At 40.4% G+C, this 13,830-nt stretch overlaps 1 protein-coding gene across 29 annotated transcripts in view; it reads left to right on the forward strand.

Moving 5' to 3' along the window:
* Positions 1-13,830, forward strand: part of NRXN2 (neurexin 2) — a 3,426,600-nt gene that overhangs the window by 2,896,870 nt on the left and 515,900 nt on the right. For all 29 annotated transcript variants that reach the window (XM_073605072.1, XM_073605074.1, XM_073605073.1 and 26 more), the window contains one exon: positions 5,720-5,901. In XM_073605072.1, coding sequence (XP_073461173.1) covers positions 5,720-5,901 — 182 coding nt within the window. The remainder of the gene's footprint in view (positions 1-5,719; positions 5,902-13,830) is intronic.

The raw sequence follows: 13,830 nt of genomic DNA on the forward strand, positions 1-13,830 counted from the left end.
TTACTTGAATTAACACACACCTGCTGTGTCTCCGCCATATCGCTCCTACTGTGCGCCCAAAGAGATGGGGCAGGGAATATTCTAGAAAGAACGTCAGGGGTGGGCAACGCGGGCGGAGTTTCACGCATGCGCAGTATATATCAAGCTAACACGCATGTGTCGTATGTAAGTTCTGTGTGCGGAGGAAGGAGGAACGGAAGTGGCGATCGTCCTAAACAAAGGTAAAATTTTAACTTGGGCCATCAGTGGCCTGTACTGCTTCAAGATTGAGGCTTATATTGGGATAATATTATGAGAGTTTAGGCTGACATTAGTGTTTTTGTCTTGTGTATTGTCTTACAGCAAATATGAATCATTTTAAGGACCCAGAATTCATGACCAGTTTCATAGACAGGTACAGGGAGACGAGGAATTTGTGGGAGGTGAAACACAGCTTATATTATAATAAACAAGCTAGGAGGTCAAAGCTGGAGAAACTTCTGAAATTTGTGAAGACTTGGGTCCCCGATGCAACCATCCTGTTCTTGGAAAAGAAAATTGGGATCTTGAGGAACATGTATAAGAAGAAGCATAATAAGATCCAGAAATCACTCAGATCCGGAGCAGCAGCAGCGCAAGTGTATGTATCTAGGCTGTGGTACTTCAACAAACTGCGGTTTCTAAATGACCAGACTGAAGCCAGGGAATCACTTTCTACCCTTCTGTGCAGCCTTCCCTCCACCCTTCCCTCAACCCCAGCAGAGGCTGACGACGAACAACCTGGGCCTTCCATCCTGGAAGAAGTGGATGCGCCCAGCTGGAGCCAGGTATATTATTTTTATACATATTTATTGTCCTAATATTAATTATGTTAACTAGATGTTATAATTGATAACAAATTAATGATTTAAAAAAAAAGAGATTTACATATCAATAGACAGTAGTGGCCAAAAATGTTTGGGACAAGAATGAAAAATGCTGGGGTCAGAATGATAGTCTTTTCTATTTATTAACATTCAATTTTCAAGTCATGAGCTAAACATTGTGTGTGATTGATGAACCAAAAACTAAAACTATGTCCCTTTTTTATACACAGGATGAGCTCAGCCAGGAGGAGGGTCTGGAAAGTGGCAGGCAGGAGGAGGCCGTGCCCAGTGTCAGCCAGGAGGTGGCCATGCCCATTGTCAGCCAGGAGGTGTGCGGGCCCAGTGTCAGCCAGGAGGTGTCCAGGCCCAGTAGGAGCCTCACCCAATCCCAAGTGCCTCCCCTCCGCCTCACAATAAAAAAGGCCCAGGAAGAGGGCGATCACGGAGGAGGCAGCACTGGGCCTCATTAGGGAAGCAAGTGATGTCCTCAGAAGCCCCCCCAATGCTGAAGAGGCCTATGGTTGCTATCTAGCCACTAGATTGCTGAAATTGGAGGAGGGCCAACGCCTCCTCTGTGAGGGAATTTTTGCTGAGGCCCTTCAGAAGGGGTTGAGGGGCCAGCTGACTGAGAACAGCCACATATATGAGCTCGCCCATCCTCCTCCTCCTCCTGCCACAAGTCCACCACCAGAGCTACAGCCTCCAAGGAAGGCTGCAGGGAAGGGTGCAGGGAAGCGTGGAGGGAAGGCTGCAGTGAATAGAAGAAAGTGATGGCCTGGGTTCAGTCTGGTGTGATAGAAGATGCAGACTGGTGTAGTCATCTGCTGCTGGTCCTGATCTCTGGGAGTCCTGGACCAGATTGGGCTCCAAATTATATGGACTCCTCAAGCTAACAATTTTATTTTCCACAGATTTGATGTGTGCCCTGGAGGCCAAAAGGCTTCGCAAATTCCAAAAGTTTCTCCAGCGTTGCCTTCCTCTTTATTTTGTTACCCAGAATAAATGGATATATTATTTTCTGAAAATACTTGCCTATGTGTTTTTCTAAAAATAAGACAGTTTGTTTGTGAGTAGGCAGGTACATTTCAAAAATACAATGTCAAATTAACAAGGGACACCAACCAGCCTCCTTGAGGTTAAAAAATACAAGACAATAATGTTATTGTGGTAACTTGACACACAAAAAAAAATATAGAGATCACTAGAAAATAATTTTTCAATAATCCAAAAAAAGGAGATCTTGATGAAATAAAAAGTAATAAAAAAAGATGACTATGAAAATAATTCACAACATTATTATGGAGATCTGGCTTTAAAAAAATAAAAGATTATTCATGAGATCACGAGAAATAATAAAGAAATACGTTTGTGAGAACTCTGTGTGAATATCAGCAGCAAAACAACTATATTCTTCTAGCATTATAAAGCACAAAAGAATGTGCTGCATTAAAAGATCACAGAATTTGCAGCGTGAGGATTGTGTTATCTCAATTACAAACGCTAGTGTTACCAGACCGAGCGCTTCCGTTTCATACTTGCTTCAGAGCACGCGTTGTTTTTGGTGCGTCGGAACAGCATACAGATGAGCGTTTTTTTCTGATAGTAATTAGTTACGTCGGAAAATATAGAACATGTTCTCTATCTAAGTCCGTCTGAATTTTTGACGGAAAAAATCCGATGGGGCATACACACGGTCGGAATATACAATGAAAAGCTCCCATCAGACTTTTTCTGACGGAAATTCCGCTCGTGTGTACACAGCATTAAATTGGTGCAGTATCAAACAAACAAAACAGACAAGATATCAAATTTGACAAAATAAAAGGCAACACAATAACTACACCCCTCTAAATTCACACACATTTTTCTGGTTAGAGTTAGCAGGAAGCTTCATTAAAAAAAAACAATTTAGGAAACTAGATCAACATTAGGAGTTGTCTAACATGTGAAATTTGTAAATAACAATCAAAAGAGAAGGGTCAGCTGATGCTCACAAACAGAAAACGCATTATTACACTGGACAAAGATAGACAAAAATCCACTTTTGAGGGCCAAAATGCAAAACAATTACAGCAAACAAACAAAACATTCATCAAACCACAGCCGTTGTGGATCATTATGCACACTATAGCACCCTGCCCGCAAATAATCTGGCCTCTTTTCAGGCAAAGCAAACCGCACTAGTGCAGGCCTTTATATAACATAGGTTGGATTGATAGCACACCTACACCCAGTAAAGGACACGCCCACAAGTGTAATTCATTCTGTCTCTTCATGTATGCCTCAAGTACTCACACCTGTTGATCAGGAACACACACTCTTGGCAAATGAAAGAATGCATCAGCTATATAAGCTACTCTGCATAATGACCCACAACAGCTGTGGTTTGATTAATGTTTTGTCTGTTTGCTGTATTTTTTTGCATTTTGGCCCTCAAAGTGGATTTTTGTGTGCCTTTGTCCAGTGTGACCATGGGTTTCTTGTTTGTGAGCGTCAGCTGACCCTTCTCTTTTGATTGTCAACTTTGTGAGGACTGTTTCACACAAAAAGCACATTCGTCATCAGCATCCAGTAGCCTTAGAAATGAAAAAGATACAGCAGAGGAAAAGCTGCAAAGCATGTAGCAAACTATGCTGTGTATATTTATAGTCTTGTTGTTTCAAGATAAGGGCTGTACTGTATAAATAAAAACCTGTGTAGTGTGTTTTATTATTGACACTTTTTCCCTAGGTGAATGGGTAGGGGTACCATGTACCCCATACTCATTCACATAGGGTGGGGGGCCGGGATCTGGGGGCCCTCTTATTATAGGGGGCTCCCGGATTCCGATAAGCCCCCCGCCCGCAGACCCCAACAACCAACGGCCAGGGTTGTCGGGAAGAGGCCCTTGTCCTCATCAACATGGGGACAAGGTGCTTTGGGGTGGGGGGGCCCCACAGGGCGCCCCCTCCCCCAAAACACCCACCCCCATGTTGAGGGCATGCGGCCTGGTACGGTTCAGGAGGGGGGGCGCTCGCTCGTCCCCACCCCCTTTCCTGACCGTCCGGGCTGCGTGCTTGGATTGGGGTCTAGTATGGATTTTAGGGGGGACCCCACGCCGTTTTTTCGGCGTAGGGGCTTCCCTTTAAAATCCATACCAGACCTAAGGGCCTGGTATAACCCACGACGGGGCTCGCTAGGTGTCAATCTGGCCGATAAAAGTGGCAAGATTGACTTCCTTTTCTAGTCCCGTTGCACCTGAGTCACGTTCAAAATGAACGGACTTGTCCATGTGTTGGCAAGTCCAATCATTCTGAAAGTCCGCCGTAAATCCGTCAGAAAGACCATTCATTCTGAAAGTCCGCCGTAAATCCGTCAGAAAGACGGGCGGACTTAGCCCACCGGAAAGTCCGGTCGTGTGTGGGCAAGTCCATCCGTTTTAAAGTCCGGCGCACCTGGCGGACAAAGTCCAACAGAAAGTGTGCCGGACCAAGTATGCCAGAAAGTCAGATCGTGTGTACGTGGCATTAGTCACACGAAACACATTGAGCCGGTAATCCTTTTCCACCCAAATGTAAGTTAGGATATCTGAATCAAGTGCTGCGATAGTGGCTGTGATACGCTGTTTCAGCTCTGCTAGATCAACAGGAAGGGGAGGGGCGAATACCTTGTCCTTTACGTACCCCTATAGGAAAAAATCACAAGGTGTTAAGTCAGGACTTTTGGGGGGCCATTGGGGCAGTGGCATGTTGTAGTCCGCTGCCCGTCCAATCCATCAGTGAGGAAGATGTTGATTGAGGTTCTCTCGCATGTCGCCTGACCGGTGTGGTGGAGTATAATGTTTTCAGTGTTGTCCAGAAAAGAGCCTCTCGTGACCACTTTCTAGTGAAATAAGAACTACACTTTCTTTTTGGACACAGCACAGAACATATTTACCTTAGGGGAATCTCGCACGTGTTGCACTTTAAATCTGAGATTCTCCGTTCCCCAAAAGCGAACATTTTGCTTGTGTACCTGACCACTCACGTGAAATATAGCTTCATCGGTGAAAGCGAAGTGATTCAAGTGCTTTGTTTTGTCTAGGACAGTGAGATTTTGCAACATCTGCACTTTGTATGGAATCATTTTCAGCTTCTTTCTCAAAATTCTCCAAACAGTGGGCTGGGAAATCTGCACTTCACAACTCACCCTCCTCGTTGCTTTTCCCAGGCTTCGTTGAATGGCGGCACAAACACTATGTACGGCTTCTTCGAATATACACTGTCATTCAGGACTTTTAAGTTTGCATTAACAGCCCGCAGTTTCAAATTTTTTATGCTAATCGTAGATTAGGTAGGTAGATTTTCTGCTTTGAGGTTCTTTTCCGAATAGTGATGATCGAAAATGCCGTTGCACAACAGTTACAGATTCCGTTTTGCTTAATTCAAGAACACAAAATGCCTTCCCACTGCGGATACTGCCATTTTGACTGACTAGTCACGTGACACACGCGCCTACGCACTTTTCTCAGTAGCGGGACACAACCTTTATGAGTGCATCTACCTAACGGTTCACAGTTGTGGTCCGTGTTTTCAACTGTTACTGTTTTACAGCATCTGGAAACTGAATACTTCTTTATAAATCACACTGTATTTTACAGCTTGTTAAACAAGACCTTATATCTTTAGGTATCTGTATAGATGAAATAACATACATACAATATATATACATACGTGTTCAAGTCTATCTACATGTATACCTATTGTTGAACAATATAATATTACTCTGTTGCTTTCCTGATTGTCATTGCTGTTCGCTTAATTTCATGATAAAGGCCTGTAATTCCCTACCTTAGTTTGAAACATGAATGTATGTCCTGCTATGGGCTTATAGTATCTCCCCTTCCTCTCTTCTAGCTGGTACTACATATATATTCGGAAAAGGAGGAGCTCTTATTACCTATACCTGGCCTCCTAATGACCGTCCCAGTACAAGAGCTGATCGACTTGCAGTTGGCTTTACTACACAACAAAAGGATGCAGTATTACTTCGAGTAGACAGTGCTTCTGGTCTGGGAGACTACTTGCAGCTTCACATAGTAAGGAAATAATCTTTTGATATTTAGTATTGTTTGTGTCCAATATTTTTGCTATTTTTAAATTTTTTCTACACACTTGTTTTTATCATGTGCAGCCGGAGTCACACCCATCAGGTCTGCAAGTCTAGAAGTAGTATACAAGGGTCATTTTTTTAACCACATATGTTGTGTCCCCGAAATCAGAGTAAATATAAAAAATATTTTTTTACATGTACAGTGGGACACGATAAGTTGGAAAAAAAAGCTATTGGATGTAAAGTAACCAAAAAGTCACTATAAAAACACCAAAAAGATGTTGGTCAGCTTGGTATAACCCTTTCCATTCCCAGCATGCTCCAGGATTGTAATGTTCTATGGAACATTAGATGGAAATCTTCCCTCTAGTGAGAAAAGTTTAGCACTTTTCTACTAGCCATTTTTTTTTCAGTCCAGACCATGGAGTAATATCATCAGTAATAAAGGGCACTCATCACACTGACCGTACTGTAGCTTTATCAAAATGGATTTTGGGAAACAATCCAACTTGCACAGGTAAAAAGAAAACAGAGTATTCTTACTGATAACCATATTTGTGTCGATACAAGAATATCTCACCACTTATTGTAAGCTCATGTTATCTGGCGAACCACACTATATTATGCTCCACCCACTCTGTTTATGTCTGTTTATATTGGACTTCTGTTATGCTATGTAAACCCAATCAAACTTCGTTAACAAGGAAAAAAAAAACAGAGGTGGAGCGCAGGGAGGTGTCAGTGATAAAACAGCATTTTACTGAGGATAAAAATAATATCCACTTACATCAAATTATGATAAACAAAACCTCCTTCTACAAATTTTAAGCACTTATGGAGCTAGTGAAAACAATGACATGCGTATTAAAATTATCGATTTAAGACACAGAGAGCTGCTGCCAAATAACTTACTCAAGGTAAGCCGACTAATTTAAAAAAACACAGAAATATTTTGTGTAGGCAGCGCTACATAAATCCACACTGTCAAACAATGTGCTGACATATATCGCATTTAGAATGTACCATAATTAATTGCAACACTAAAATGATTAAACCATTCACAAAAGATGTTGTTGTTTCATAATACATTCTCTATGTGCAAAAAAATGTAATGTATTAAATTCAGTCCACAATGCAGATTAATCTGTGGTTATATCCCTGGGAGCAAAAGCAGTCACATTAAAATGTTTCTATTTCTTCCACAAGTACAGTCCTGAAAATCGGAGAACAAACCCTCCTATAGAATCAATTCTTACCAGACCAAGTTGGATCACAGGCATGTAACGGTGTTTAATTGTGATGTCAGATCTCTCCTTGGGATGATAGACACAGGGACAGCTGCTGACAGGCGGTCGGGTCTTCGGCTAAATTAGCTCATTCTCATGGAGAAGAAAAACAAAATGCTCCATAGCGTAATTCCGTTTTAAATAATTTTATTATTTTAGTATAGCCACGCATCAGGACGTGGCTATACGACAACTTTGAATTGAGTGTACAAGCCATTGAGAGAGACCTATCGTGTGTTTGAAAATCTCGCCAAGAGTGCAGAAGATATCATCACGTGAATCCTTTGGATGTAACACTATGTTAGATGCCTATTTTACTTTGAAAGAGTGTAAGTGTATTTCCTACAGGGGGGAGGCTGAGGACAGTGGGAGTTCTCGGCCCCGCCCGCTTGAGCTGTCAGACGGGGACAGGAGGAATCACGTGAGCACCAGGAGACGCTGTGAAATTAGGTAGAAATCAGCTTTTTTTTTTTATAAAGCACAGACACTAAGACACATGTTCTTATCTAACAGAGGGGATGGTATAAACATCACATAATGGCTTAACAATCACTTTAAGCATTTAAGCTTCTCCTTTATTGCTGATGAACCTATCTTCCATATGGTCACTGAATTATACCAACTGTTGGGTGCTGCCACATCTAATGCTAAGCCTACCTATATTCGGGGATGGGAGAGAGACTTAGGATTTGCGTTTTCAGAGGCACAGCTGGCTCATCTGTATCAGCTTATACATTCTAGTTCAATTGAATCTAGAAATCAAGAAACTAACTACAAGCTATTGTCACGGTGGTACCAAGTGCCTGCTGTTCTGTCTCAAATCTACCCATCCATCTCTGATCTTTGTTGGACAGGCTGCGGCCATCACGGTACACTGCTACACTTGTGGTGGGAACGCCCTGTAATCAGACCCTTCTGGGAAGATATTAAAACACAGATAAAAGATATTCTAGGCTTAAATGTTATTTTATCTCCACTGCACTTCCTCTTTCACACCCCTCTGATTCTGGTTAGCCAATGTAAAAAAAGTGTGTTGCTACATCCCTTAATTGCGGGTAGATGCCTACTTCCAGTTTATTGACAGTGTGTTCATATTCCGAGTCATGAGGAGTGGATACGGAAGGTGCAGGAGATCAGGGAAGCAGAGGAATGGGTGGCAGCCTGCAGGGGCATAAGGGAGTGCTTTAATTGCATCTGGGCATTATGGCTAGAACATACAGTAATTCTGATTCAGAGCGGATCTCGTCCAGCCTTGATGTCACAATACTGGTGCTAGCTGAGCCCTCATTAAAAGGACACCTCCGTCACCAGAGCCCACGGGAGTAGACTTATTTTCTGGCCTCTGAGTGGCCATTTTTCTGTCATGCTAAACGTTTCGACAGAGATCTTTGATGTGAGTGATCATGGACAACTTTTCCTTTTTCCTCCGTAGGTATATGCCCGAAGGAGGGGTTTTTCCCAGCTCCTCCTTTTTTTTCTTTTTCTTTTTTTGTTGTCTAAGATTCAAGTTTGTACTACTTTAATCGTACTGATTGCTAATGCTGACCTAATACTCTACAGTAGAGGGTGCCCTCTCTTCTAAATCTGCTGCCAGTATATTCCATAATTACTGATTGACGCTGCCCATATGGGGGATATGGCGCCTATATGATTGCGGGTCTGCTCCTACATGGTCCTGGGAGTGGTTCTTTCCTGGGGGAGGTTTGATAGAGGTCTTTTGTGCCACCCTCCTCAGCTGGGAGCTGACAGGGCTGTTGCAGGATAGACCTACCACTTTAGCTATGACACCTTGTATGGGTTCATCCTTTAGGTTTGCCTGTTTCTGGGCTCATTAGTACTGATCAGTTTGTGTGCCACCCAAAATGCCTTTCTCTCTTCTAAAGAGATTGTTCTCTGGATACGTTAAGTGGCACACTGTACTATGATGCCTTGTACAAATTTATACGTTTTTGCTTTATAGCACATTTGGATGTGTTTTTGTTATTTTATTTTGCCTTAAATAAAGATTATATAAAGAAAAAAAAAAAAAAGACTGTCAATTTTTATTAAGTGTATACTTTCTAAAAACACAAAAAGTGTTAACAGTGCTTTTATGATTAATGCTTATTCATACTAATGATTTAACATTATGTGCTACATCGATCCTGTGTTCAGCATATCAATCATATGTTAATAGTCTTCCTAGTAGTTGTGACACAACTAAATGAAAAATGCTAGATCATATGTATTTTAGGCATCAGAAAGCATACAGGGATGAATTACATATGACAGTTAAAATTCCAATAAAAATTAAAGTGAAATTCCAAGAAGTGATAAGCAGTTCCTGGTGGTCAAAGTCAAATAGAAAGTGCAATGTGCTGGATAGGCATCAGAAAGTGATAAGTCCTCTCTTTAAATAAGATGATGATAGCGGGGAAAGGCTTCTATATTGAGTCTTAAATGCTGTCCTTAGGTTGGTATAAAGTGATGCACCTCCACCGTATCACCGTATCACCTCGTGGTCAGCCCCTTAGGAGTAAATGCTTACCAGAAGGATGAATACAATAGAGCCTGTAATCTCCTCTATTACAATGATCCACTCTGGAACCACAGCTGATCGCACTTCGTCTTACTCCGGGCCATCACTTAACACCGTAGCATCATGTAAAACAATAGGGGAGACTCTCCATAGTGTAAAATGTTTATTAAGAAAGTGTCCCCCCAATAAAAGTTATGCTTACATTGTTTCAAGTAAAACACAGCCTGTCACATCATATGCGTACCGCCCACCTCGATGAGTCCCGGGATGACGCTTCATGTGGGAAGCTGTAGGGTCGAGTGGTCATGCACTGACGCGTTTCACCATTACGTCTTCAGAGGGTGTGGCCACGCAACACGACTCTATGCTTAAAATAGTAACAAAGGCGGGTTCAATCAGAAGCGTCATCACAAGCGTCATCGATTGGATTACCGCCCCCTTGTTGACGGTCAGGAGCTGCTGCACAGCATCCCATCCATCCACAATGGTTCGTTCGTTATTCACATTGGTCTGACATTAATACATTACATTTCTGTAAGTCCATATCAATCTTACTTGTGGAATAACTAAGAGTTATCGGTATCATAAGCAAAATTATAAATATTAATATAAGGCAATACAACAACGATAAGTACACATTGTTTCCTACATACAGACGTTCCCTTCTCACTATCGATATTGCCAAATATTCGTGCAATGCGAGATTACTTAGAAACATCCCTGCATTATCGTGTTAATCAGCACTCCTATTCGTGAGGGCAACATTAAATGATAGTCAGCAAGAAACTGATAGCAATCACTAGATGTTATTATACCACTATTTTCCTGCATATTGAGCTGTTATGATGGGATCTGAATCCAGATGCCACATAGAAGTACTTCAGCTACAACTCACGGGGATGTTATTAGCTCATATCTACTAAACAGACTAAAATAAATAGTCACAGTAAAAAAAGGAAGAAAAAAGAAATGAAGAGTAAATAAAATCATATGTATTCTCTAACTATTAAGATTACATTTCTAATAGATTATTTTAAAATTGTAACTGTTGGGCCTCCCTCCTATTCTCATTTATAACAGCGGATCCAATCCTAATAACTATTCTTATTTTGACGCAAAAACCTTCTAGTAAAAATTATTTGCATTATGTGTAAAACAGCCATATTATTCGTGGTGTTACGGATGATTTAAATGTGGTCTCCCAGCTAAATCCATCACTCACGTCCTGTTGGTAGTCGCTAGATATATGGACTTTGAGTTGGTACTGGTTAGTGTTGTGTATCCTCTCTTAAAATTAAGAGACTAGATATGAGTCTTGTGTGGACTTGCCCACTTCTTCGATTGCCTTCCAGAAGGTGCGATTTATATCCTTTATCCACAAATCGCATTTTTATAAGCTCCGCTTGAGTGGCATAATCAATATCAAAAGTGCAATTCCGGTGTATGCGAGTGAATTGCCCCATAGGGATATTACGTAACCATCGTGGGTGGTGTCCACTTTGTATAGGGATGTAGCTATTGCTTATGTAATATCTCTAAGGGGCAATTCACTCGCATACAAGGAATTGCCCCTTAGGGATATTACATAACCATCGTGGGTGGTGTCCACTTTGTATAGGGATGTAGCTATTGCGTAATATCCCTAAGGGGCAATTCACTCGCATACACCGCAATTGCACTTTTGATAGTAATTATGCCACTCAAGCGGAGCTTATAAAATGCGATTTGTGGAAATATTGTGGAATATAAATCGCACCTTCTGGAAAAGACGATCGAAGAGGTGGGCAAGTCCACACAAGACTCATATCTAGTCCCTAAAGCTAAACCACAAGACCCTAAACATGAACGGGGTTTTATAAGCGGCTATCACAAACAATATCGTGAAATAGAACAAATCATCAAAAAACATTGGAACATCTTATGCATGGATAAGATATTGGGGAAGGTATTGCCAATGGATCCACCTTTCATTTATAGGAAAACTAGTACATTTGGAGATCAGATGGTTAAGAAAGTACTTGACCCTCCTAATAAAATCAAAATGTTCTGGGACCAAGCTGGCTTTTATGCCTGCAGAAAGTGCAAACAATGTCAGCAAGTTACAACCCATCTAAGGGGTATGACCTCCTTTACATCGACAGCCAATGGGAAACTCTTTCAAATAAAAGAGTTCATTACATGCATGTCCACGCATGTGGTCTATGCCTTAGAATGTCCGTGCGGTCTGATGTATATAGGACGAGCGAAAAGAACACTAGGCAAAAGAGTCTCTGAACACATTTACAATATTTTAATAGGCTACAAAGAACATAGTGTATCCTTACACTTCAGACAAAAACATGACAGAAACCCGAAAGGCCTAAAATTTTGGGGCATAGATAAAATACATCACAACTGGAAAGGAGCGAATATGGTGAGAGAAATTTCCCAACGAGAATATCAATCGATATTTCTCACCAACACACTCAGTCCCAACGGACTCAATATTGAATTGGATTTAAATTGCTTTATAAGCAATCATTGGTAATACTCCAATTCGATTTCAATCATAGTAGGAAGTATCTGATATCACTGAGGTCTTATTCCCCATATTCAGGTAGAAATTTCCAGTCACCTTACGTCCTAATACCCCACAATGGTGGAATCAATGCAGTACTCTATACTACTAGTGCAGGTTTGTGCTAAACACCCTGTACAGTGTGGTATCCTATAACAGATGTGATATACTGTACATTTTGGTATCCTATAACAGATGAGATATACCCTTTATATAACATACAATTTTAAGAGAGGATGCACAACACTAACAAGTACCAACTCAAAGTTCATATATCTAGTGACTACCAACAGAACGCTTAGTGAGTGATGGATTTAGTTGGGAGACCACATTTAAATCATCCGTAACACCACAAATAATATGGCTGTTTTACACATAATGCAAATAATTTTTACTAGAAGGTTTTTGCGTCAAAATAAGAATAGTTATTAGGATTGGATCCACTGTTATAAATGAGAATAGTAGGGAGGCCCAACAGTTACAATTTTAAAATAATCTATTAGAAATGTAATCTTAATAGTTAGAGAATACATATGATTTTATTTACTCTTCATTTTTTTTTTTCTTCCTTTTTTTTACTGTGACTATTTATTTTAGAAATAAAGAAAAAATCTCCGTGCAACGGACTAGGTGCCAAAGAGTTGGAGGGGGTTAATAGAACTGCTGCCTCTACCAATTACTACCACTAAGTGGAGTAATAACATATGATAAAAAACAAAGTAGATATGGCGCTATTCTACTGCTAACACATAGTGGTATAAAAATACATAGGGTGCTTCCTTTGGAGAATCCTAGAGACTAAGAAGATGTTACACTGTGTATTGATAAGTGTATCAATTGTGTATTCTCAAATAAACCAAACCAAAAATTACTTGAACACTGTGGTTTTGCATTAAAACTAAAAAAAATGTGAGTGATTCCTGGTGTAAAAAGTCAGTATATATAATATCCGTTAAGATAAAGGATAAAACACTAAAAAAAATTGTGATACATGCTGAAACAATCTAAGGTGCAATTGCAATAAATATGCTTGCATGAAACTTTCCACAGTGCTAATTATTAAACACAACCAAACGAGCAGATTTCCTAGATTTGCATTTCTATATTGTCCATTTTAAATAAAACAAATAGAAAAAAATCATCAAAAAGCCAAAATTGCTGGAAAATAAAAATAAATAAAACATAAAAATAAAGAATGAAAAAAATGAAATAAAATAATAATAAATTTGAAATGAAAATGAATTATAAATTATAAATTGCTCTTGTGCCGTGAAGAAAATCCTTTTTCTAGTCAGATGGACTTTTCAGTGAGTGAACACACCGTGCATATCTTAGTTTGTGTTCCTATTACAGCTGCACTCACCAGATTCTTCTCCTCCTCCTGGGGTTAAAAGCATCCACAGTATGTGCCACTGTGTAGCAATATAGAAAGAAGACCATTCTTAGTGTGATGGTAGAAGAATATGGATGTCCCTCAAAGATAGATGACCTGGATGCAGATCTGTATGGTATATATATGAGAATACATATGATTTTATTTACTCTTCATTTCTT

This window comes from Aquarana catesbeiana, linkage group LG11 (genome assembly GCF_042186555.1).
Source record: "Aquarana catesbeiana isolate 2022-GZ linkage group LG11, ASM4218655v1, whole genome shotgun sequence".
NCBI lineage: Eukaryota > Metazoa > Chordata > Amphibia > Anura > Ranidae > Aquarana > Aquarana catesbeiana.